This window comes from Cetorhinus maximus, chromosome 17, assembly GCF_964194155.1.
Source record: "Cetorhinus maximus chromosome 17, sCetMax3.hap1.1, whole genome shotgun sequence".
Taxonomy (NCBI): Eukaryota; Metazoa; Chordata; class Chondrichthyes; order Lamniformes; family Cetorhinidae; genus Cetorhinus; species Cetorhinus maximus.
The window spans coordinates 28044309-28070079 of NC_135895.1; the positions used below are offsets into that span (position 1 = coordinate 28044309).

General features: G+C 40.5%; 1 protein-coding gene across 9 annotated transcripts in view; it reads left to right on the forward strand.

Annotated features, from left to right (window-relative positions):
* Positions 1–25771, forward strand: part of LOC144692265 (receptor-type tyrosine-protein phosphatase F-like) — a 496732-nt gene that overhangs the window by 425668 nt on the left and 45293 nt on the right. For all 9 annotated transcript variants that reach the window (XM_078560868.1, XM_078560866.1, XM_078560873.1 and 6 more), the window contains 2 exons: positions 1253–1428; positions 23960–24079. In XM_078560868.1, the coding sequence (XP_078416994.1) occupies positions 1253–1428; positions 23960–24079 (296 nt within the window). The remainder of the gene's footprint in view (positions 1–1252; positions 1429–23959; positions 24080–25771) is intronic.

A 25771-nucleotide genomic window follows, 5' to 3' on the forward strand; every position in this document is an offset into this window, starting at 1 on the left:
TGCTGTTTTGTTGGAGGTGGCCATTCGTGCTACACAAGTGCCGGGCAATGTTACCTGCCACTTGTCAGCCCAAGCTGAAATGCTTCCAGGTCTTGCTGCTTTTGGACACAGTCTGCATCGATATCTGAGGAGTTGTGAATGGTACTGAATATTGTGCAATCATCAGCGAACATCCCCACTTATGACCTTATGATGAAGGGAAGGTCATTGACAAGGCAGCTGAAGATGGTTGGGCCTAGGGGACTACCCTGAAGAACTCCTACAGCGATGCCCTGGGACTTAAATGATTGACGTCAAACACCCACAACCATCTTCCATTGACTCCAACTAGTCCTTATAAGCAGTACATGCTGAGATCTATAATACTGAACATCCACTATTAATGTAATACAAATGGCTCGTCAATCATGGTCTTGTCTGTTATATTTCTCCATTTTCCATCAACCACTATTCTCCATCATATTTCACCTTGTACTCAAATTTCTACCTCAACATTAAAGAAACAAGGCATTCCCTTGGAATGTATAGAAGAGGCTGCAAGATTAGGAAATACAACAGTCAGAATGTCTGCACCCTCTGAATTGGCTTTACTGATCAAGCTTTAAGGCCCTGACATGCAAGCGGTGTAAAATTAAACTTTGAGTAAACTACAGTGATTGAATGTTTAACATAAATTATACTGCCATAAGTGACATGAAAATGTTCATCCAAAAGCATAATGAGTACATGTATGGCCTATTGTGTCGTGGTATAGGCCATACAGATAGTGAGGTCTCAGGCTTGCTCCCTGATTTCTGCTGATTTCACTGCACGGGTTTGGATTGATAATAGGACAGCACCTTAGCATAGCTGGGATAAGAATGAGGAAAAATTTTGCTACTAGGATCCTGTTTATTATTGACCTCTACTGGAAAGTGCATATGTTTTGGTGAGGACAGGATTAAATTTACCTGTGATGATCCAACAGCTGAATAGCCTGCCAACACACATTACTGAGATTAAACCAAGGGAGGAGTAATTATTAGTGATTACTGACACATGAAGAAACAATGAATCAGTTTCTCAGAACAGAGTGCAGAAAATAGGAAAAAATTCCAACTCAGTGCATTGTATTATTTGCACATACATTGCAATGATTTCACATGATATATAACTCTTTCCTTGGCAAAGATTTGCCAGTTTTTTTTTCCACAGTAAAAGTTTTTGCTAAGTGTCACAAAACTATTTTAACTAATGTTGTGTACTCTTACAGGGGTGCCAGGCAGTGACTACTTGAATGCCAATTACATAGATGGGTACAGGAAACAGAATGCCTACATTGCTACCCAGGGCCCACTTCCGGAAACACTCAGTGATTTTTGGCGAATGGTATGGGAGCAAAGGACTGTCACTATAGTAATGATGACAAGGCTAGAAGAAAAATCGAGGGTAAGTCATTACTTTACTCAGAGGGTTAATCTAAGTGAATGTTCAGAGCAGTTCGTTGTCACAATAGTAATAGATATTGCACCATATGTCTTGTCCCTGAGCTCTCGGCAATTCAAATCTGTTGACTTCAATTATCTAGAATCTAGTTGGAATACCCCATGATAGTGGACTTTTGGGACGATTTCAAATTTCCAGTACCTCAGTTGCACAACAGGCTGCATACTTGCTACAAATTCCACTGATGTTTGGCCCTTGGAAAACAAAACTAATATGGTCTGTAATCCAAAACCTCATTTATGGTGCTAGTAGATCATGTTCCAAATATTAACTACCTGATACCGGGCTATGGGACGAGGAGAGCTGGCAGGGACAGGATGGGTCGAATGGCCTTCTGTGCCGTATCCATTCTATAATTCAAGGATATCACTACAGTTATTTAATAACCTAAAATATTCTTCCCCATTATATTTTGATAAAATGTGTGGCTGGATTGAAGGATCTGCAGATTTTTTTTCATGGGATGTGGGTGTCGCTTGCAAGGCCAACATTTGTTGCCCATCCTTAATTATCCTTGAGAAAGTGGTGGTGAGCTGCCTTCTCAAACCCCGCTGCAGTCCATGTTGTGTAGGCACATACACAGTGCTCTTAAGAAGGGAGTTCCAGGATTGTGACCTAGCGACAGTGAAGGAAAAATAATACAGTTACAAGTCAGGATGGTGTGCCTTGGAGGAGAACCTGCATATGGTGGTATTTCCATGCATCTGCTGCCCTTGTCCTTCTAGGTGACAGAAGTCGTAGATTTGAAATGTGCTGCCTATGGAGCCTCAGTGAATTGCTCCAGTGCATCTTGTATATAGTACAAACTGCTTCCACTGTTTGTCAGTGGTGGAGGGAGTGAATGTTTAAGGTGGTGGATGGGGTACCAAATCAAGTGGCCTGCTTTGTTTTGGATGGTGTCGAGCTTCTTGAGTGTTGTTGGAGCCTCATTCATTCAGGGGAATGGAGAGTATTCCATCACACTCCTGACATGCCTTGTAGGTGCTGGACAGATTTTGGGAAGTCAGGAGGTGAGTTACTCTCTGCAGAATTCCCAGCCTCTGACCTGCTGTCGTAGCCATAGTATTTATACAGTTGGTCTCGTTCAGTTTCTGGTCAGTGGTAAGCCCCAGGATGATGATGGTGGGGGAATTCAATGATGGTCATGCCATTGATGCCAAGGGGAGATGGTTAGGTGCTCTTTGGTTGGAGGTGGTCCTTGCCTGGCACTTATGAGGCAAGTGTCATTTGTGCCACACATCAGCCCAAACCTGAATGTTGTCCAGGTCTTGCTGCATATGGAAACGGATTGCTTCAGTATCTGAGGAGTTGCAGATGGTACTGAACATTGTGCAATCATCAGCGAATATCCCCACTTCTGACCTTATGATGGAGGGAAGACGATTGTAGCAGCTGAAGATGGTTGGGCCTAGTACACTATCCTGAGGAACTCTTGCAGCAATGTATTGGAACTGAGATGATTGGCCTCTAACAACTACAATTTTGTTAGGGCTTCATGATGCCACACTCGGTCAAATTCTGCCAGTCAGCTCTTCTGTCCATATTTGGACCAAGGCTGTAATGAGAGTCAAGAGCTGAGTAGCTCCAGCGGAACCCAAACTGAGCATCAGCGAGCAGGTTATTGCTGTGCAATTGCCGCTTGATAGCACTGTTGACAACATCTTCCACCACTTTGATGATCGAGAGTAGGCTAATGGGGTGGTAATTGACTTGGTTGGATTTGTTCTGCTTTTTTTGAACAGAACATACATGGGCAATTTTCCACATTGTTGGGTAATGCCAGTGTTGTAACTTTGCCAGAGACACAGCTGATTCTGGAGCACATGTGTTTAGTACTATTGTTGGAATGTTGTCAGGATCCATAGCCTTTGCAGTATCCGGTGCCTTCAGCCATTTCTTGAAAGCATTTGGAGTGAATCGAATTGGCCACAGATCGGCATCTGTGATGCTGGGGACCTTGGGAGGAGGCCAGAGTGGATCACTCACTTGGCACTCCTGGCTAAAGATTGTTGCAAATACTTTGTCTTTTGCACTGATGTGTGGGGCTTCCCCATTATTGAGGAGGGGGATATTTGTGGAGCCTCCTGCTCCTGTTAGTTGTTTAATTGTCCATCACCATTCATGACTGGTTCTGGCATGACTGCAGAGCTCTGACCTGATCCATTGGTTGTGGGATCACTCAGCTCTGTCTGTAACATGCTGCTTCCACTTTTCGACGTGCAAATGACCCTCTGTTGTAGCTTCACCAGGTTGACTGTTCATTTTTAAGTGTGCTTGGTGCTCCTGACGTGCATTCCTGCACTGTTCATTGAAACAGGGTTGATCCTTTGGCTTTATGGTATTGGTGGAGTGAGGGATATGCTGTGCTATGAGTTACAGATTGTGGTTGAATGCAATTCTGCTACTGCTGGCCCATAGCCCTTCATGGATGCCAAGTTGAGCTGCTAGATCTGTTCTGAATCTATCCCATTCAGCACAGTGCTTAGTGCCACACAACACTATGGAGGGTGTGCTCAGTGTGAAGTGTGTCACTTCTACCTATACCGTCATGGGCAGATGCATCTATGGCAGGTAGATTAGTAAGGAGCAGGTCTAGTAGATTTTCCCCCTTGTTGGTTCGCTCACCACCTGCTGCAGGCCCCGTCTTGCAGATAAATCCTCAGGACTCGGCCGGCTCGCTTAGTAATGGTGTTGCTGAGTCACTCTTGATGATGGACATAAAAGTCCCCATTCTGTGTCCTTTCCACCCTCAGTTCCTCCTCCTAGTGGTGTCCAACATGGAGAAGTACTAATTCTTCAGCTGAGAGAGGGCAGTAAGTAATCAGTTGGAGGTTTCTTTGCCCATATTTGGCCTGATGCAATGAGACTTAATGGAATCCGGAGTGAACGTTGAGAATTCCCAGGGCAGCTCCCTCCAAAATGCATACAACTGTGCTGCCACTGCCTCTGCTGGGTCTGTCCTGCTGATAGGACAGGACATACCAAGGGATGGTGATGGTGATGTCTGCAACATTGACTGTAAGATGAGTTCTGTGAGTATGACTACGTCAGACTGTTGTTTGACTAATCTGTGAGATTGCTCTGCCAGTTTTGGCACATGCCCCCAGATTTTAGTAAGGAGGACTTTGGAGGATTGACAGGCCTGGGTGTGCGTTTTCGTTTCTGATGCCTAAGTTGATGCCAGGTGGATCGATCCGGTTTTTTTCCTTTTTTACTTTTCTGTTGCAGTTTGGTAGGGCAGTGAAAAGCCAACCACTTTTTGTGGGTCTGGATTTGCATGTAGGCCAGACCAGGTTTTAACCTGCCGGAGTCTTATGCTCTCATGAACATATCAAGCCTCTCAGACACCACAATTAAACTTACCCAACAAAAGCTGTTTTTCATTGAAAGTTAACATTTCACTGCCACTGCCTATCACCCACATTAATACTGTATAATTGCGGCATTGACTGCATCAATCAGTTTACAAGAGCAGAGATAGAAACAAAATGACATTTTTAGCGGTGAGTTTATTTATAGGTTTAACAGCATTTTGTGACTTTCCCAAATTAAACCATTGTTTTGAAAATTACCAGTCAAGTCTATAAAAATGAATGCTTCATGGTCTACTAGTGTTTGCCATTACTCTCAAGTTATAATTTCCTGAGACTAAAAAGCAGCAAACACTTCACTATAAGGAGCAGCAATCCCTGAACCAGACTGGGGCTGAAAATGACAACTTTAGTATATGTACATATATTTAATTTGCTTTTCTTAATTTACCTGTGATCGATGTTGGTTTGGCTGTCCATTTCTACTAAATACATGTTGTGATAGTCTTATCAGGTTGTATGATTCAGGAGCCTGATCCTGATCTGTCCACCCAGACTTAAATATATCCTATTAAACCAGACGTGGTAAGTTAATTTTTGACCACTGTACACATTAAAATCAAGTTTCGGCCTGCTGAATTCTTAAATCGTTCTTCCACCCATCCAAGACAATACTTTTTTTGAGATTGCTAACCAGCTTTCCAATGATTTGCTTTGCATTAAAAGGGATATAGGCCACATATCAGAAAAGGGAAGGAACAGTTATATGCACAAATCCCTGTTCAGTTTCAGCACTGATGCCAATGAGAATCATTTTTGAAGGTGACATTTTTAATGCTGTTGCAACAGTTTAAAATTAGCTGATGCAGCAAAATACTCAAGCGGGCATAACAACCTTTACTAAATGCTGCAGGGCAACACGAGAAAATTCACTATTTTCACTTTATGAAATCATGCTGAAAAAATTTAGAATTTAAAGATGCTATATGCAGGTAAAGATTAATTAATAATTTATGGGCAGAATTTTCCCCCCATTGGGGGGAAGTTTAAGAGCGCCGTTTTACATCGGCGGGCCAATTAAGGCCCGCCCAGCATAACATCCACACGGGAGTGTATGCGCTCCTTGTGCGGGTGGGGGAGGGATTCCCTGAGGCTAAGCACTGCCTCAGGGAGATCGGCTGTACATTTAAAAATCTGAAAAATAGAAAAAAAAATTCCCTGACATGTCCCCTCATGTGATACTGTCACATGAGTTGGGACATGTCCATAACTTTTAAATACACTTTAATTAAATTTTGTAAAGCCTATATAAAATCTTATCCCGCCCTTGGATGAGGTTTCATGCTTTTTCAAATGCCCGCCAGGGCTCCTGGTCTGCCCGCCAACCTTAAGGTTGGACGGGTAGGTCCATTAATGAGTTCAATGACTCTGTCTGCCAATGGCCCCAATTGGCCATTGACAGGTCGGTGGGTGCACAGCTGATACTGCTGAGCCCCCGCCTACCTGAAAATTTAAATTGGGCGGGGTGACGTCGGGAATTCCGACGTCATCTCGCGTCATTTCATGAGTCGGCGAGCGGGCCCTGCCCCCCGCTCGCCGACTGGAAAATTCTGGCCTATTAGTCAAACTAATGATCAGAAAATAAAGAGCATGCATTCTGCAGTTGATGATGCAGTGGTATATGTTATCATAATGTATATTAATATCCTTCAACATCCCCAAATAATGCATACTCAGGACAGTAAAAATCTATTTAGAGCATTATTGATTTAGTTAATAAAACTAAATTAATAGATTCAAAGCTGCAATCAGTGTAAATTCATCATGAAATGGATTATCACCAGCCACAATATTGCATATACATGGTTTTGCTGTGGGTAAAAGTGATTGATTAATGTGGTATGCACCCCGAATTTTATCTTCTTTCATTTTATTAGATGCTTAAGCATCATAGAGTGCACAAAAAACTTGTTGCTAAGTCTGTTAAAAATGCCATAGAAAAGCACTAATTGCCATTTTCTTTCCTTTTTAAAATTACCAATTCTCTTTGCTTGAGACCCTAAAGTAGGAAATTTGGGAAATACGTATCTTGTTGCACCTCTTGTGGCACAGGCATTGATGTTTGCTTTTGAATTCACAGTTTGTAAAACATTGTTGGCACTCCAATAACAAGATCGATGAAGCTTTCAAGATGTACCTTTAAAGACGATTAATTTGATTAAAAGCCTCTAACAATGTAATACAAAGGAAATGCACCCAGTCAGTACAGTACATACATTAATGACATTGGAGGGAGTTTTACCATGGAAAGCAGGAATTGGGTATGTGAGAGGGGTTAATTCCAATAAAAATGTAAGCGTGTCAGCCAACTCCAATCCACCAACCTCTGGCTTTTAACAGACAGGACAGAGGATGAACAGCCAACCCACTCACAAGGTATTGGGAAATGTGACAGCTGTAACAAGGTGAGGACAGCCTTGGGGGGATCTCCTTATGACCAGAAGGAATGTAGCCTCCTGGCCCCCCAAACCCCTCCCCCTGCATTGGTGTCAGTGACCAGGATGGGACCCTCCACACCAAGCCCCTCCATCAGGCTGACTTAGGGCAGGGAATCTATCTGTAATTGACCATATTTACAATTATAAAACCAGAATGTATCTGTGCATTGCTTTCAGGAGAAGGTGCATTTCAGCCATGAGACTGCTGACAAGTTCAGAGATGTATCTCTGTCTTTCCTGACTAACTTAATAACTTTAGAGTTCACCGTAATAAGGCTATTCAAACCTCATCACTGTCAAGAAAAGAAAAAAACTTCACTTGTTCAACAAAATTAAAACTTTACAGCTGCCTGCCCTGTTCTTCTTGATTCTATCATATTCTTTCTGCCCTTAATTGACTCTCATATGTATTCTAATCTCTTGTTTCCTACTTTTCAGCTTAACAATGTTTATGTGTCATTTATTCTTCAACCTGCATATTCTCACCATTCATTAGGGAGGTGGAACTACCTTCAAAATAAATTGGTATTTGGTTAAATCCAAGATCCCAGAAAAACTTGCTCATAATGCACTAAATGTTAACTGAATTCTGGCCTGCAAACCTTGAAAGTTTTATAAGTCCACTTTGGTATTTGATTGAACTATTTTTAAAAAATGGCTGCTAGCCATTTTTCTTGGTGATGTTACAAAAATAATGATTTACAAAGTTATTAAGTGGACTGGGGCCTTCCATATCCTACAAAGATTATAATTCAAAATCTTTTTACAGTAGTCCCAATTTGTGCCCACCTTATTCGGTAACCTGTCAAAACGTCATCATCATAACTTTGTAGGGGAGTGGGACTGGGGGTGGGGCAACAGAAGATGCTCTTTTTGGGCAATAGATGGCTGACTTCCATGGAGGGAAATGTTTTTAGAGCTAATCTTCTTTGCTTGTCTTTTAAAAGTCCTATTAAAGTAACAGCTCTGAATATACTGCATACAGGCAGTTGTGTTTTTCTTCACCCTTTCACATGATGTGGGCGTTACTAGCTAGGCCAGCATTTATTGCCCATCCCTAATAGCCCTTGAGAAGGTGGTGATGAGCCGCCTTTTTTAACTGATGCAGTCCATATGGTGTAGGTACACTCACAGTGTTGTTAGGGAGGGAGTTCCAGAATTTTGACCTAGCAACAGTGAAGGAATGGCGATATATTTCCAAGTCAGGATGGTGAGTTCAAATCCTAACATGACCTGAGGTTTTGAAAATAGATTTAGATGCCTTCTGAAGGCATAATATTTGTGCTTTCAATATGGGTGGTACGGAGGAAACTGTAGTGGTATATTCCCAGTGACTTGCTGCTGTTGATCGGGTTACCCTATGGGGTAATGCCAAACATGATAAACCAATGCCAACTGGAAGTGGGTCTGACTAAGGTATGCAAAAACAATGATTGACAATTCTTAGGATATTACAGGAACTTTTGTCATTTCAAAGTAAATCCAGGTATTCCAAGTTGTCACCTGTAGAAGACAATACCAATTTAAGCGCACATTTAAGCGCTTTTAAGGCCATTGTTGTGCAGACTAATTAAGAGCCAGTATTATGAGTGGTGAAAGTCTTAAAGCAGCTGCACGGTTATGTCATTGAAATTGCTACTTTTTGAAAACTTCCCATATCTGTAAGTAATCTGTGTTTTGTCTGTTTAGATACAGTGTAGAAAAATAGGTGAATAACTGTATTCTGTTTCGTTGATTTAAAGTGGCTATTATATGTTTCCTGAATTTAACATGGCACCATGTGTGTCCACAATGTGATATCCAATTTAACCAGTTTAGCCGGTAAACTGGCTGTGGATTCTGTTACAGAAATTTCAGAACAAAAGTCAACACAAAAATTGATTCCTCCTGCAATTAAGTAACACCCTACATGAGTTTGTTGGCAAGTCTTATTGGTTAATCTAGCCTGTAAGTGGGAGCGATGCTTATCTTGCAATTACTGCATGAGAAACAAAATAGGAATTTCGTTATGGATTTGTTGGGGAAAATTTGAAAATTAGACCTAAGGTACAGGAAAACTTTGATCATGAGACCAAAGCCATCGTATTTAAATATCCAACTTCCGAGGCCTGAACATGCGTTTTGTTTCACATAACACCAAATGTTTCCAAGAATGTGCAGATCCCCTGTTTAAATAATCTGACAACTTGCCATTGTGGTTCAGCTGTGTAGTTAAAATATTTCAGATGAATTGCTCCTAATTTGTCAAACTGTCACAAAAAGTGATGCTACCTTTTCAAAACTCTGTCATTAAAGCCTTTCAAGGTTGAACAAGAACCAGTGTCTCAATCATGTTTTGTTGTCTAGAATAAGCAATGGGATTGGGGGAGGAAAACTAAATTGAGTGTGATGTGTCTTGTAACAAGGTCTTAGACTCTTTCACCGACACTGCAGTCAAGCTGCAGAAATCCACGGCAGAACCACATTTCAATTAGAAAATGGAGGCTTATTGATGTAACATTAAGCTCCTTGTTCCACTGTTCATATTTGAAGTGAAATGTAGAACCAAATGAATCTTTTCCTGTAGCTGTAAATTCTAAATATTCTATACTTGTCAGAACACCGTATAGTCCTCTTTTGTCAAATATTTGAGCGAAATTGTAAAATTAGAGCATTGAACAAATGTACAGAATTGACGGTAAGGAAACAAATTCACTGAACTTTTGTCTAAATAAAACTGAATTTGAGTACAGTTCTTTGAGAACGAGTTCTTTAAAGTGCACCAAAAGGATAATTATTTGTAGTCTATATAAAAAAAAGACGAGTCAAAGACTGCTATCATACCACTATGGAATTGAGTTGCCATATAGTGTACTTCCTGACATTCTACAGGCACTTTTAACCCTGTCTGTTTGGTGAGAAGGGTGACTCAGTAAAAATCATTGTAGAGTTTTCCTGTTGACTTCCATTTTACCTGTGCAGTTATTTTGGTTGGCTGAGGCTGACAGAAACAGGTTGGTGCTTTGTGAATACATGCAAGTCAGTATCTTATGCGCAATTAGGACTCTGGAGCTATTTTCACTCAATATTTACAGAAGTTTGCTCAACACCCAGCCCGCCAGTAAAATCAAGTGACCTCTCCAAGCTACTGAAGCAGTATTTAAAGAGGCACTCAGCTGCAGCTAATTGAATCAGAGGGTTTATGTGCTATTTAGATTGCCTGGAGAGTTTCTAGCTTCTGGATCACTTTCTGACAATTTTGCATTATGTAGCCTCAGTAAACTCAATCCCTGCTTATCATGAGTGCTATTATTGCCAGTTTAATTTGGGTAGAGGAAGTAAAGGAGCAACAACAGCCTTATAATGAGGAAGACCATGAACATGAAAAAGAAATTGAATTTCATTCTAGACACAGTAATTGTCTTCCATTCATTTCTCACCCAAGTATCAACGTAGGGTGTCTTTCTTATAAAAAGGTTTCCTAACTTAACTGCTCCTAAGAGGCACTCTTCTAGTGGTCTCAGCAAAGCTATTGAAGACTACTCCTGTTGGGACCTTTGAGACAATTGTGACCATTGCCTGAGCTTGTAAAGGCCTGACTGCAGTCTGCTGCACTTCAGATGCTACCAGGGCAGCCCAGCCAAACTGGCTTCATTGTTCCTGGCACCATTGTGAACATTGGCTGACGGTGCTGAAAGATTGGGAGTGCTGCACCCAACTTGAGGCTCTTGTGAGGCTGGAGCTCATCACTTCCCACTAATCTGTACGAGAGCAGACCGCAGAAGATGTGATCCCTTGAAATCTCTATTTAATCCATCAGTCTGACCAAGGACACCTGTCTCTCCAAAGTGGAACCCAGAGCCTGCCATGTCAGCTTCTGAAAAGCTGGTGGCATTAATATCTTTTGCAGAGGCCAGACAGCATTGCCCTCAAAGGTGGCCATACTCTGCAAAATAGACTGCTGAGTGCTGATGTCATGCAAGATAATACCACAATGGTCCAGAATTGGACTCCTCCTTACTTTCAATATAGTGCCAAAAACCCTCAGCAGACCTTCCAATGTCTTTTATAATTTCTTTTTAGCGCCTGTCATTTTCCTATTTGTGGCTGTGTCACTGAAACCTCCAGCAGAGCTGCAAAAGGACCTTGACCTCTGGCAAACCGTCACCTGGACTGTTCCCGAAACAAGTGCCTGCTGCTGCTCTCACATGCTGGGTGTTTCACTACATGCAGATCCCTCTAGATCACTGTCAAACCCACACAGGCTGCCAGTATCTGTAATGATGCTTGGGAAGGATGAGGCGCTCAATCCTGTGTTCCACTCTAATATACCGAACACCAGAATAATTTGCCACCTGGTACGGTGCTCGATTTTTCAGACTTTAATTATAAAATGCAAATGAAGTAAATGCTTTTTTTTTTATAAATGATGTATTAAATTATACTGCTGTATCTGCAAAACTTGCAAAACAATAAAGACTTTTTTAAAAATACCAACAAATGTTTATTCATAGGTGCTAACTTATGCTATGCAGAGTCAATTTTATGTTTTATATAGCTACTTCTGGTGTAAGACCCAGGGGCTTAGAGCTATGCAGCAAAATCTCCAAGTAAAATCATACCTGCTGCTTTTATTGCTTATATTTACATTTCCCAAGTGTGTGGTACATCCTAAATTGGAAAGTGCAGAAAAATATATTTCTTTAACTTTTCTGAAGAATTATAATACTTGATTGACACAAGTGAAACTTCTACTTGTGCAAGTTTAGCTTACCAATGATGCCCTGAAAGCATTGTCAACTCCCTCATGAATTTTTATGGGTTTAATAAAAAAAAACACTATTATGCGTAAGGAATAAAAAGGTCTCCTTTCACCTGGCATCAAATTTTGCTGTTGACACACTCTCAAGGATTACCTGCCTGAAAATTATCAATTGCCCAGAGGAAAACAGTGCTGTCATTGCAAACAATATGTGTATATGAAATATGTGTCCATCTCTCTCCAGTCCCCTCCACACTATTTCTGTCATGCCTGGGAGTTAGTTTTTAAGATGAAAAGTATGTAAATATATCTTTAGGAGGGCAGAAGTATTTATGATACGACTTATCATTCACTGATTTCTCCTATGTGACTTCTGGTCCTCCAAACGCTGAGACCTGCAGAAAAGTTTAATTTGTCCTTTCTATGTTTTCCCTTTCTCTGTGCTTATATTTTAGACAATCTTTTCCTAACTCCCTGCCTGAAAACGGTTTTCTTTCCACATTTCCTGGCATAGTTTCCTGTTTTTATCCTCTGGCTTTGAGTTCTCAACCCTGTTCCCGACCTGCTCCTGCTGTACTGGTCGCCTGGCATTACTGCCTCTGTTTGTCGCCAATATAAACCACTATTCAGTACTATTATATTTTGCCAAAACTGCTTACTTTATTTTTATTCGTTCATGAGGTGTGGGCATCGCTGGCTAGGTCAACATTTATTGCCCATCCCTAATTGCCCTCATTCTCAGAGGGCCTTTTTTTTTAAAAGAGTCAACCACATTGCTGTGGGACTGGAGTCACATGCAGGCCAGACCAGGTAAGGATGGCAAATTTCCTTCCATAAAGGACATCAGTGAACCAGATGGGTTTTTATAACAATTGACAATGGTTTCATGTTCAATATTAGACTTTTAATTCCAGATTTTTATTAAATTCAGATTTCACCATCTGTCGTGGCAGGATTCAAACCCATCTCCCCAGAGCATTACCCTGGGTCTCTGGAATACTAGGCCAGTGAAAATATCATTATGCCACTGCCTCCCCAATGCCAATATTCTCCTTCAATCCCTCTCCCCTACCTCTTCTACCCTCATCTCCAACAACAGTTGCAAGGAACTCATGGATACTTTGTCACTAAGATTGTAACTCTCCATTCAGTTGCCTCTGCTGCTTTCCTCTCTTCCCCAGTCCACCTGGCCAGTCTTCCTCCAGGGTTCCGCCCTGCCCTAGCCCTGAACTCACATCTTGCTTCAGTTTCTATCCTATCTCCACTGCTGCCCTCTCTGAGCTCATATTGTCCATGAGACCTATCTCCTCCTCCCTTGATATTGTTAATGGTTCTTTCTCCTCGGGCATTGTTTCCCTGTCCTTCAAATCTGGCATGCTACCCTCTCCAAAGTCCTTGAACTTTGTCACCTCCAAATCCTTGCCCATCTTCCCCAGAACTCCATGTTTGAATTCCTCCAGTCAGGCTTCTGCCTCTGCCACAGTCCAGAAACTTCTCTTAACAAAATCACAAATGACATCCAATGTGACTGTGACCATGGTAAGCTATTCCTCCTCTTTCTCCATCTGTTTGGAGCCTTCGACACAGTTGACCACACCAATTTCCTCCAACACATCCAGCTGCTTAGGGCTGGTTCCATTTTTATCTATCCAGTATTAGCCAGAGAACCACCTGCAGTGGCTTTACTCCCTGCTCATGTTCCACTACCTCAGATGTTCCCTAATGATCTATTTTTAGCCCCCCTTCCTATTTCCCATCTACATGCTGTCCCAAAACCAATTCATTTGAAAGCATATCATCAGGTTCCAAATGTTTGCTGACAGCTCCCAGTTCCAATTCCCCACTGCTTCTCTCTACTCCTACATTGTGTTGAAATTAGCAAGCTGCTTGTTCAACATCCAAAACTGGATTAGCAGACATTTCCCCTAACTAACTATTGGGACAACTGTTGACTTTGGGCCCTGCCACAAACTGCATTCCTTAGCCACCAAGTCTATCAGAACCAGGCTGTTTGCAACCTTGGTGTTGTATTTGAACCTGAGATGTGCTGACACATCTGCACTATCACTTAAATCGTCTATTTCCACCTCCATAACATCGCCCGACTCCATGCCTGCTCAGCTTATCAACCACTGAGTTTCCCCCAATCATGCCTTTGCTGCCTTGAGGCTTGACTATTCCAACACATTCCTGGCCAACCTATCTTTCATCTTCCACAAACCTAAGGTCATCCAAAATTCTGCTTTTTTAAAATGTATTCTTTCTTGGGATTTGGATGTCACTGGCAAAGCCAGCATTTGCCCATCTCTAATTGCCCTTGCATTGAGTGGCTTGCTGGGCCATTTCAGAGGGCAGTTCACCACATTGGGTCTGGAGTCACATGTAGGCCAGATCAGGTAAGGACAACAGATTTCCTTCCCTAAAGGACATTAGTGAACCAAATGGGTTTTACAACAAATGACAATGGTTTCATGGTCATTATTAATGAAGACTAGCTTTTAATTCCAGATTTTATTAATTGAATTTAAATTCTACCAGCTATCGTAGTGTGATTTAAACCCATGCCTCCAGAGCACCAACCTGGGCCTCTAGATTACTAGTCCAATGACTGTACCTTACGCCACCATCTTCCACTCATATCCTGACTCACGCCAAGTCCCTTCCATCCATCTTCCCTGTGCTCCCTGACCTATATTGGTTCCTGTTTAAGCAATACCTTGATTTTGGTCCAGTGGAGGGAAACCTCTGAAGATATGCCATTATGCTAGTACCTGTAAGTCATGGATGCCCAATAGGATTTTAATGCTTGCCAAACTTTGGTGATCAGGTTACCATATTCATCACAAAATTATTTTAATATTAATACAACAAATTCACAGTCTTTTAAAAATAGGTGTGAGGTTTTAAAGTGACAGCAATCAAGACTGATACACTCTCTGCCAGAACCAGGAAAACAGCTTCAAAAGCTTCAGTCTATTAAGATCCTTGACCAGACCCCTGAATGCTTGGTACTATCTGGATAGCAACCAAAAACTGTTTGTTTAAAGTGGACAAGGTTTGAGATTCAAGACACTTGCTAACTCCAGATACCATAGGTTTTGAACAAACTAAAAGAAATTTGGCACGGTCAAAAAATAAAACAATTTACAACATATATCTTATACCCTAGCATTCAGGGTTAATAAGAGATACATGTGAATTAACAGGCAAGCTCTGGTAGAACACACCACCCTGTACAATAAATAGCAAATGTGTCCAAGACAGATCCCACTTTTTTCAGCAAACCCATCCAGATGACAGTAAACACTGAATCAACCAATCTCATTAAAGCTCTGTCTCCTTCGCGAGGGACTCTAACTTTTCACTTTTGAAGATCAAGTCTCTGAATTTCCTCAAAGCTGCTCCAACTTGGACTGCCTCAACAGCTGCACACCCCCCTAGGGTTTCAGTCTTGTCTCCCATAGCCTCTACTCACTGGCCCAATTTTAGTTCTTTAATAGCTAGCTAGCTTCACTGCGCTGGCACTGCCCCTGGATTTCTGTAAACTCCAAACTCCATGCTATAAATGGCTCTAAGGGCTTCTGAGCCCTAACCCTTTCCAGCACAGAGACAGTGACCTTCTGCCGCCTTCTCAGCTCCCCAGGACTTCTCGAGCCCTAACTGCACAGAGATAACTAACAGCAACACTTCTGCTGCCTGGAGCCTGCTAACAGGAGCCCCCATTCAGTATGGCCTTTTCCCCTGCTGCAAAGCACACTCTTCCCCCAGCGAAAACACACAAATTAAAACCCTAGAACCGTCTTAAGCTCCACCCATCTCCATGACGACATGGCTTCCCAGGGCTCACTGAATGCTTTTAGATTAATTATAGCTTTAACTCCCAAAACAAAACAAAACAATTCCCTGGGCTGCATTTCTTTCTAAGAAATTTCTTGTCTCCAATTCTCCAGCTAAGCAAGCCCACTGCTGTTTAATGATCTTACCTTTCTAGCTGTTAACCCCTCAAATTGGCCTTTTAGGACTGAGATGAGGAGAAATTTTTTCTGCGGGTTGTGCGACTTTGGAACCCTCTGCCTCAGAAGGTGATGGAGGCGGGGTCATTGAATATTTTTAAGGCAGAGGTAGATAGATTCTTGTTAGGTAAGGGAATCAAAGGTTATCGGGGTTAGGTGAGAATGTGGAAATTGAAACACAAGATCATCATTGCTATAAGATCAACAAGATCTTATTGAATGGCATAGCAGGCTTGAGGGGCCGAATGGTCTTATGTTCCTATTTCTTATGCAAAGTCAATATGGCCCCAACCTTTTAAGTGTAAAAGACTTCAAGTTTATCCCATTTTCTACAGTCAAATTTTAATCTTATCAGAACTAAAAATTACTCAAAATATAGCAATGAACCATGAAGGTATTCCCACAAAGCAAGCCTAACTAGATACTCTCAAAGGGTGGTGACGATCTGTCAACTGAAGTGCTCTGTTTCTGACAAAGTGCTCTAGTTTATTTTTAAAAAAATCAAATTTCTTCAAGCGTGAACTAACATCAGAATTTAATAGATCTTGGGCTTGTAGCCAACCTCCTGCAAACACTCTCCTTTTATGTCAGTTGCGCCCTCTCATTCGTCATTTCAATAGATCTATTAAGGTGAAGGCTGAACATATTTGGATGTTGTTGCACCACCCCAACTTGCCAAAATCACACATTTCAACTTTGATTGGCAGCCTCGCAGCACTGTCTGCCGCTCGCCCTCCTCAAATGTTTTGCGAAAACCACCAACTACCAGCTAAACAAAGCCAACTTCTTCAGTTAGAATATTGTGTATCACATGGGTTCCCCAAGAAAAGTTTGAGAGCAATTGGACCGCTGTCCTTCCAAAGGCTGGCCCTGCTATCACAGCGCTTCATAGCATAGCCCTGTAGATCTAAATATATCATCATTTAGAGGCACTGTAAGATATCACAGAGAGAGAAACAACCAGATATGATAATCTGTGTAAGACAGAGGATACCCAACCCATCTCACTCATGGGTCTTGACCAGTTCTTGCCTACAAAGTACAGACTTGTGTTCTTTCAGCAAGTCAGAAAGATTATTAAATATCACAAAGAAATACAAAGTTAATATTTAACAAGGGCAATAGATATACAGTGAGACTCGGCTCCAATATTCCTGCTTCTGAGCTGTCTGGGGCACAGGCAGGTCTTCTCTTCAATTCTACCATTGTTCTTACACAAAGGTTTTAACAGTGTATAGCCTTGAAAAACAATTTCATAATAAAGCAAGCATTAACTCAAACAGATAATATATTGTGTCACATAACATAGAACAGTTAAACTAATAGAACTAATTATATCTTCTATAAGCATAAAATGTGTTACAGCTGTTGCCCCTGCAATGACCCTTATGAGTTGGTGTGTGAGCCTCTTATCTACATAACTTTCCCTTTTTCAGGGTGAGCTACGTGCCATCTCACACACACACCTGTACTCCAACATTGACAAACTGACAGTTTTCAGTGAAGCTTACTATCATGCTTTGCAGTCCAGCCTTGACATTGCATTTTCTTAAGAAGAATGTTACAGAATGATTATTATTGACAAGCCATAAAAATGTACTAAATGTTAAAAGTACCCAGAGGGAACAGGAACAGAGAAGGTAACAAACCGTGGATTGTTTTACTTGCTTCATTGAGCAAGTGGTCCTTCAGCTTCCAGGTCACTAGAAATCCGACAACTGAACTATATTCTGATATACATAGTCACAGTTTGACTGATGTGATTCCTGTTTAACGTCAACATGGTTGATTCTTCTTGCTCAATTAGGAATGGATAAAAAAGTGATCTAGCGAGGTGTTACACATACTCATACCCATCACCGCAACTTTACCCTAACTCAATATTGTGTGGCTCTAAAAATGATCAAATTGCCATGTCTGTGGCTGATTTGTCATGAGTGGCGAGTGCGTTGGACAATGTTGCTCTAAGTGAGTGAGTCACTGTGAGAAGAACGCACATGGTGAAGCAGTGACCATGGAGTATGGGGCTATATGGGGAGAAGACCTCTTGCGAGATGGGTGGAAACCAGCCCCTTCACATTCCTATTCTCTTCTGCTCTGCAACCTCGTACCCAAAAATCCAGAGTCTGTCCTGTGACTCACCTTGTGCAGTACCACAAGAGATCCATCATTTATAAAATGCATAAATTTAGCAGATCTTCTGTGACATTGTTCACATTTTCTTTCGGAGGATATGCTGTTTTATAATCTAGAGATTACCTACAAAGTGTGACAGGGAACGTGTTACAAGTAGTAAGTGTTCTAAATGCAAAGCTAAGTGAATCCCTTGTGAACTTGCTCTAAATTAGTTGGAGGAAATGGAATGTCCTTTAACTAGGTTTGTACTGGATATTCCTTGTTGACTTGCAGCACAGCCCAACATTGAGGGGAGCATTGAATACTAGGCATCATTGTAATTAATGGAAGAAATGGAGTAATGTTACCTTTACACTTACATGTTACCTTTAGCCATAACCAGTGTCACTCCCTGTGACACTCCACTTGTTTATCCCTACTCTACTTCCTCTCAGCTAAAATATTCTCCACCCATGCTAATATATTACCCCCATTTCTACGAGCCTTTATCTTGCATATTAATTTTTTGTGTGGCATGCTATGATCTCCATGGAGACCAGTAACTTTTAAAATGCAATTTGAAATTCCAGTTCATAGCTGAAAGGATGATCTGACAAGATTCCATGTTTTAAGACTTACTCTAACAAAAGACTAATAACGCTATTGACTGACACTATCTTTGTAGCCAATTAATACTTTATACGACAAACAGAAAATTCCCATTTTTCTTTTAGCACTACCGAAAACACACTTCACAGATACTTTATCCTGTCCTTTAAGTAGACATTCAGTTCTCCTAGATCCAGTCCAAGATGATTCTTAGCTCTTGAGGTTTACTTCTGTTCTTTTCCTTTCTCAGCCTGGGAACGTTCAATGTCAGAACAGTCTTTCACAGTCAATCAAATGGGTATATTGATGTCAATGGTAGTCATTCTGACATCACCTCTGGGATCCAGCGCTTTTGTCCGTGTTTGGACCAAGGCTGTAATGAGGTCAGGGGGCAAATGGTCCTAGTGGAACTCAAATTGAGCATTGATGAACAGGGTATGGGTGAGTAAGTGTACTTGATAGTATTGTTGATAACACCTTTCATCACTGTGTTGATGATCGAAACTACACCATGGGGTGGTAATTACAGTAGCCGGATTAGATTTGTCCTGCATTTTGTGAACAGGGCAAACCCAGATAATTTTCCATTTTAATAAAAGCAAAATACTGCAGATGCTGGAAATCTGAAATAAAAACAGAAAATGCTGGAAAAACGTAGCAGGTCTGATAGCATCTATGGAGAGAGAAACAGAGTTAATGTTTTGAGCTCTGAAGAATGGTCATACAGACTCAAAACGTTAACTTTGTTTCTCTCTCCACAGATGTTGTCAGACCTGCTGAGTTTTTCCAGCATTTTCTGTTTTTATTTATAATTTTCCAATTTGTCAGATAAATTCTAGCTATGTAGCACAAATCTCCAGCCAGGATGTTGTCAGGGCCCATGAACTTTGCTGTATCTAGTGTGCCCAGCTGTTACTTGATACCACATGGAGTATAAGAACAATAAAATGCTAAATTGCATCATATTTGGCTACTTCAAAACTGTCAAAATAGCTCTAAGCAAATTCATCTTAAGATCGCAGCTCCTACACTTGTAATTCATGCTATTGCCAGATATCTGTAACACCAAAACAATTGCCTAAATGCTGGCATTTGGTAAATTTATTAGTTAGCAAGACAAGACACTTTTATAATATATAGATAGAGTGGAGAATTTCATTCTGGATTTGCTATGAGTCTTATATGGAGAATATTTTGCAGATTTTATTCCAATTCTTCATGAAACCCAGTGAACATAATTAATCTGCAATGTATTATTGAAGCGTTTCATCTTGCACTCATCAGGACAATTCACAAGAATATCAAATGTAAAGGGAACAAAAATTTATACCTCATGAGGACAGAGTGCCGATTGGTTAGCAGGTGGAATCTGATTGGTAGCGGCGTAGCCATGGAGAATCAGCACTCTCTTCTCCTGAAGTATAAATTGTTGTTCCCTTTACATTTGGAATTCTTGCAAATTGTCCCAATGAGTGCAAGACAAAAAGCTTTGAATGTCTTTTTTCAGCAATACTCAAATTCTGTTCTACCAAACGACTATTTTTAACCTGCAACAGTTAGTTTATTGTGTATTTTCAGTAGCATCAGCAAGTATGACTTCTTTACAAATGTGTTTCAACAGATCTACAGTTGAGCAACAGGCAATAAACAAACAGAGGCAGAAAGAGTTTCCTAATGCAAGACAAGCCAACACATTTAACAAGCAATAATTAATTCTTTGTCATTTTCATTGGTGGTTGTGGGTATTCTCAAAATACACTGAATCTCTGCATTGAAAATGCAATAAACTCACTGACATTCAAATTATTAAGGAAACAGACAGTGTGATGTACACTCAACTATGTGTTGTCTAATCCTGCATAACGGGTACAAAGAAGCGCCACAAACGACAGTGACAGGACATTCCTTGCAGAATATAAACTGTACTAGATAGTCTGCCTCACTCGCAAATAATTCCAGCCTAAAGAAAGGAAGAGATTATTTTAAAGATAACACAGGAAGTTTAAGGGATTTGGGAGATTTAAGAACTGTGTTCCAAAGCTAGGATTTTATTGATCTGGCAGAGCAGCAAGACATGTGCACTTTGTTGAATAAGTTAAGGGTGAGTGAATGTCTCATTTGCCTTTATGTTCAAGAAAGTGTTAAATTCAGATAGGCCCTGGAGCTTATTGAAAGGGGGTGATCCAAGCTAACATAAATAATTGCAATAAAATTTGACACAATGTATGTATGAATACAGTCAACCTGCCAAAAGTTATCAACAAAATTTCATACACTCAGCATTGGGAAACCAGTACATCAGTAACGTAAGGCCAAATGGACAAGAGGTTCCATTTTAAGAGGTTTGCAATTTTCCTGCCTCCCAAATAAATGAAAACCAAAATTATTTCAACAAAATCAGATCGGAATGGGCAAAGGATAAATACACAGCTTTGGCAGTTTTCACTGTATTTGAAAATTACATAGCATTGTCATTCTAAACACAAAAATCAAGCTTATTCTTTGAAACATACCTGCACTCAAAAGTCACAAGGAAGCATTTCTGGCATAACCCAAGACAATTTAGACAAAGGGGTATTATTTCAACTTGCCATCTGGGCAGCAAGATGGTGTTGCACATTGGGTATCTGCCAAGAAAATCGAAATGTTTCTGTAATGAAATGCCAAGCCGCACTGCCAGTTTTATGCCTGGGTGCCAAGTTGAAAATCTACCTCAAAATAATAAAAGAGGAGACACATTTCTTACATTTGTTTCTTAATAATTGAATAGAAAGTCATGATGTTATAAAATGTATGTTGTTTTAAAAAGAGATGCACACTATTTTGAATTTGGTGGTTCCATTGCCTTAGTGCCAATGCTAATTACGATTTGAGTAATTTTACTGACATTTTAGTAAATTGCATTTTAATAATTGTAGAAATGTTTTAAACGGAGAAAGTACTTCATAATTAGAGTGCTTCATAGCTCCACACTACCACGAATCACATAAACAGATAATGCAGATGGACAAGCAAAAAATCATTTTCTCAAAGGAACAATAATTGCTTTCACAATCGATCATGCTATTCCTAAAAGCATTGAACACCCATGTAGAAGAGCAAAATATGCAAATCTCGTTACTTAAGAGTCTACTACAAAAATAAGCCATGAAAAAGGTGACCTCCTGGAGCTCCGCAAGGCATAGATTTTATTCTCAAAGTGAGATCTTAATCACTAATAACTGCTACTCATTATTCAGGAGCAGTCTCGCAGTGGAAATAAAAAATAGATTTAAATTAGCTTTAAGTTGAAGGCACCAAATTATAACTTAATTTCAGTAAATCCAAACGTATTTAGCAACTTCAACCAAGCATGTTACATTCTAAATATTTGCATCTATGCCTTAGATTTTCACAGAGTCTAAAATAGTGCCGGGACACAGATCCGAAAGTCAACCCGCGCCCCCCCCCCCCCAAATTTTTGGCAGATACTATTCCTGCCAGTAGGGAAACAGGCAGATAATGACACACACATGGGGGAAACCTGAACCTAGCAGAGCCATTTGAACTCCGTGCTGATCAAACATTTTCGCTGGAGTAAGGGCCTTATTCTGCAATGTGAGAGGGTAGTCATAAATACTCGTAAAACACAGATAACGTATGCGGAACTGTCAAGCTGCAAAGTTATTTAAATATCCCAGTTTAAGTTTTGAGGAAAAAAACAGCCTGCCTGTGTCTCTGAGTTGAAAACAAATTGGTGCTTACAGTTTCAATAACTGTTTGTTGACATAACCCTAAGTGCTATAATCTTAGCATTATTACTGCTTGACAGCTTCCACAACCTGTCATTATCAAAGTGGGGGGCTGTATGTTCACAGTCCGATTGACAACTCCACAAGGTATTAAGGGATTAGCTGTGTTTGATGTGGGGGTGCATACAAATGTTTGTTTTTATAAGAAATTAAATACTTGAGATAATTTAAATGAGTTTTTAATGGAGGGAAGTTTGTAATAGATATTTAGAACTTTATTTTCCTTCATCTCAGACTGGCTCCTGTGGTCTGCCCATGGTCGATACTGGGTGAGTTGGCATGGAAGATATAAGGCCAAAGGGTAGACATGAGCTGAGGCAGGGGTGTGGGCTAGAATTGCTAATATTGAACCAGATAAGTGGGATTAAGTCCCAGAGAACTAAGGCTGGCCTTTTAACCAGCCACCTTGGCACTTCGCAGCATTCACTCCCTTTGCCACTGTGTGCCATCTACAAGATGCACAACAGCAACTCTCAAGGCTCCTTTGATACCACCTTCCAAACTTGCAACCTTTTCCACCCAGAAGAGCAAGGTTAGCAGGTGCATGGGAATACCACCACCTGCAAGGTCCCCTCCAATTCGCACACCATCCTGACTTTGAAAATACATCGCCGTTCCTTCACTGTCCTTCAGGTCAAAGTCCAGGAACTACCACCTTAACAGTACTGTGGCTGTACCTACACCAGATGGACTGCAGCGGTTCGAGAAGGTGACTCCCCACTACCTTCTCAAGGTCAAGAAGGGATGGGCAATAAATGCTTGCTTTACTAGTGATGTCCACATCCCATTTTTTAAGGAAAAATTATTACAAAGTATTCCTTTAAGGGCCTAATTCCATACAATATAAATAACACACTCAAAACTATGTTTTAAATGTATGAGTAGCTTAAAGCATTCAATATGTACTGGATAACTGGGAATGAATTACCAACACAAATATGTGGTCCTGTATAGCTTATCTGTGTGTCCATGTTAACATCTGTAAATACATGGACCCTTGTGTTGTATGGGATATGCATGATCAAATTGCTAACATAGCATGAAATACACATATTAATGGTGCCTTTTTATGTTAGACTGTAGATGTTTGTATTTTACTTACATAATTTCTGTCATAAATTTAAGTTCCATCTCTAATTGTTAGACAACAACCATATATATCTCCAGTTTAATCAGATATAAAGGCAAAATACTACGGATGCTGGAAATCTGAAACAAAAACAAAAAATGCTGGAAAAACTTAGCAGGTCTGATAGCATCTGTGGAGAGAAAGACAGAGTTGACATTTTGAGTCCATATGACTCTTCATCAGAGCTGAATACTATGCTGATAACTCCGTTCCTCCAGGACCCCTGTACTTTGAACATTCTTAATCATGTGATATATTTTTCTATAGGTAAAATGCGATCAATATTGGCCATGTCGTGGCACAGAAACATATGGAATGATTCAGGTCACCCTATTGGACATGGTGGAACTAGCAACATATTCTGTTCGGACATTTGCACTCTATAAGGTACAGAATCAATTGCTGCATGCGCGTGTGTGTGCCCAAACTACTTCGATGATTTTTCTGATGCCTGGACTTGAAGAGGACATGGCAAGTAAAAATACACACAAATGGTTCTGTGTGCAGAGTTGTGAGAGATACGAAGGTGAGATCAGAGATGGCCTACACTCCTGCTCAGTACTGAAGCCACTCTGTATTCAAGGTGCCGTCTTTTAAATCATATGTTAAACCTCATCTGCACTATCAAATTGATGCAAAAGACCTCAAAGGCACTATTTGAAGAAGAGCAAGAGAGATCTCCCTGTGTCTTGACCAACGTTTATTCCTCAAACAACATCTAAAACAGATGATTGGCTCATTTCTTTCATTGCTATTTGGTGTGTGCAAATTGGTTATTGTGTTTCCTACATTACAATAGTGACTACACTTCAAAAATATTTCATAGCAAAGCGCTTTGGGGTGTCCTAAGATCATTAAAGTTGCTACATTAATGCAAGTTATGATTTCCAAAATTCCCTACGTTCTAGAACAGCCCCAGTAGATTGGAAGTTAGCAAATGTACAATGCTAATCAAGAAAGAGAGGGAGAAAATGGAGCTACAGACCAGTTAGTCTGACATCAGTTGATCGGAAATGCCGAAATCTATTATCAAGGAAGTCTTAACAATGCACTTAGAAAATCAGAGTGTGGCCAGACACAATCAACATGGTTTTATGAAAAAGAAATCGTGTTTGACAAATTTAGTAGAGATTTTTTTTTAGACAACTAGCAGTGTAGAAAAAGTTGGGCTAATAGATGTAATATACTTGGATTTTCAAAAGACATTTGATGAAGTGGCTGTTACACTTACAGCATTTATAAGATTGTTATATTTTGGGGCTGTGCCTTTAAGGGTAATGAGGGGGCCACATGACCTGTTCTGAAGTCTGCCTGACAGCAAGCCTTGGTGATTTGATTGTTACAGATTAAAGGGAGCCCAGATTGTTTTACTGGGAAGAAGATACAAGGTGTTTGCACTTAGCACACTGGCTACTGCCATTGTCTCCAACAGTGGATAGACTGTGAATCTCCAAAGTCCCAGAAAAGTGTTGCGAAAGTTGGGTTGTAAACAATTATGCTTTATACTGTCCATTTACTTACAAGATAAAAGTGAGTTGGGGTCTCGAGGATAGTTAATCACATTTCTACCTGGATACAAGGCTCATGTGATTCACATTACCATGGAGATAGGCTTTGAGAGAGGAAGGGTCTAAGACATTCCTGAAAACTCTCAGCCAAGGTTAATCTACCAGGATCTGGGAGAGCGAGAGCATCTATAGGCAGAAAGATTCACCACTGGCAGGAAGGTGGATGGGAGCTTACATTGGATTGAAAAGACCAAATTCATGAGAAATTAAAACTAGTTGGAAGATTAGCCTAGTTTGCACAAGAGGAAGTATTAATTGGCTACAAATATAGTGTCTAATCCGTAGTGCTGTTAGTCTTTAGTTAGAGTAAAAGTCTTAAAACATAGAATCTTGTCATGTCATCCTTTCAGCTATGAACTGGAATTTCTTTTTCAAAGTTACTGACCTCCACGGAGATCGTAACATGCCACACAAAAAATTAATATGTAAGATAAAGGCTTGTAGAAATTGGAGTAATACATTAGCATGGGTGGAGAATTTTTTTAGCTGAGAGGAAGTAGAGAGTAGGGAT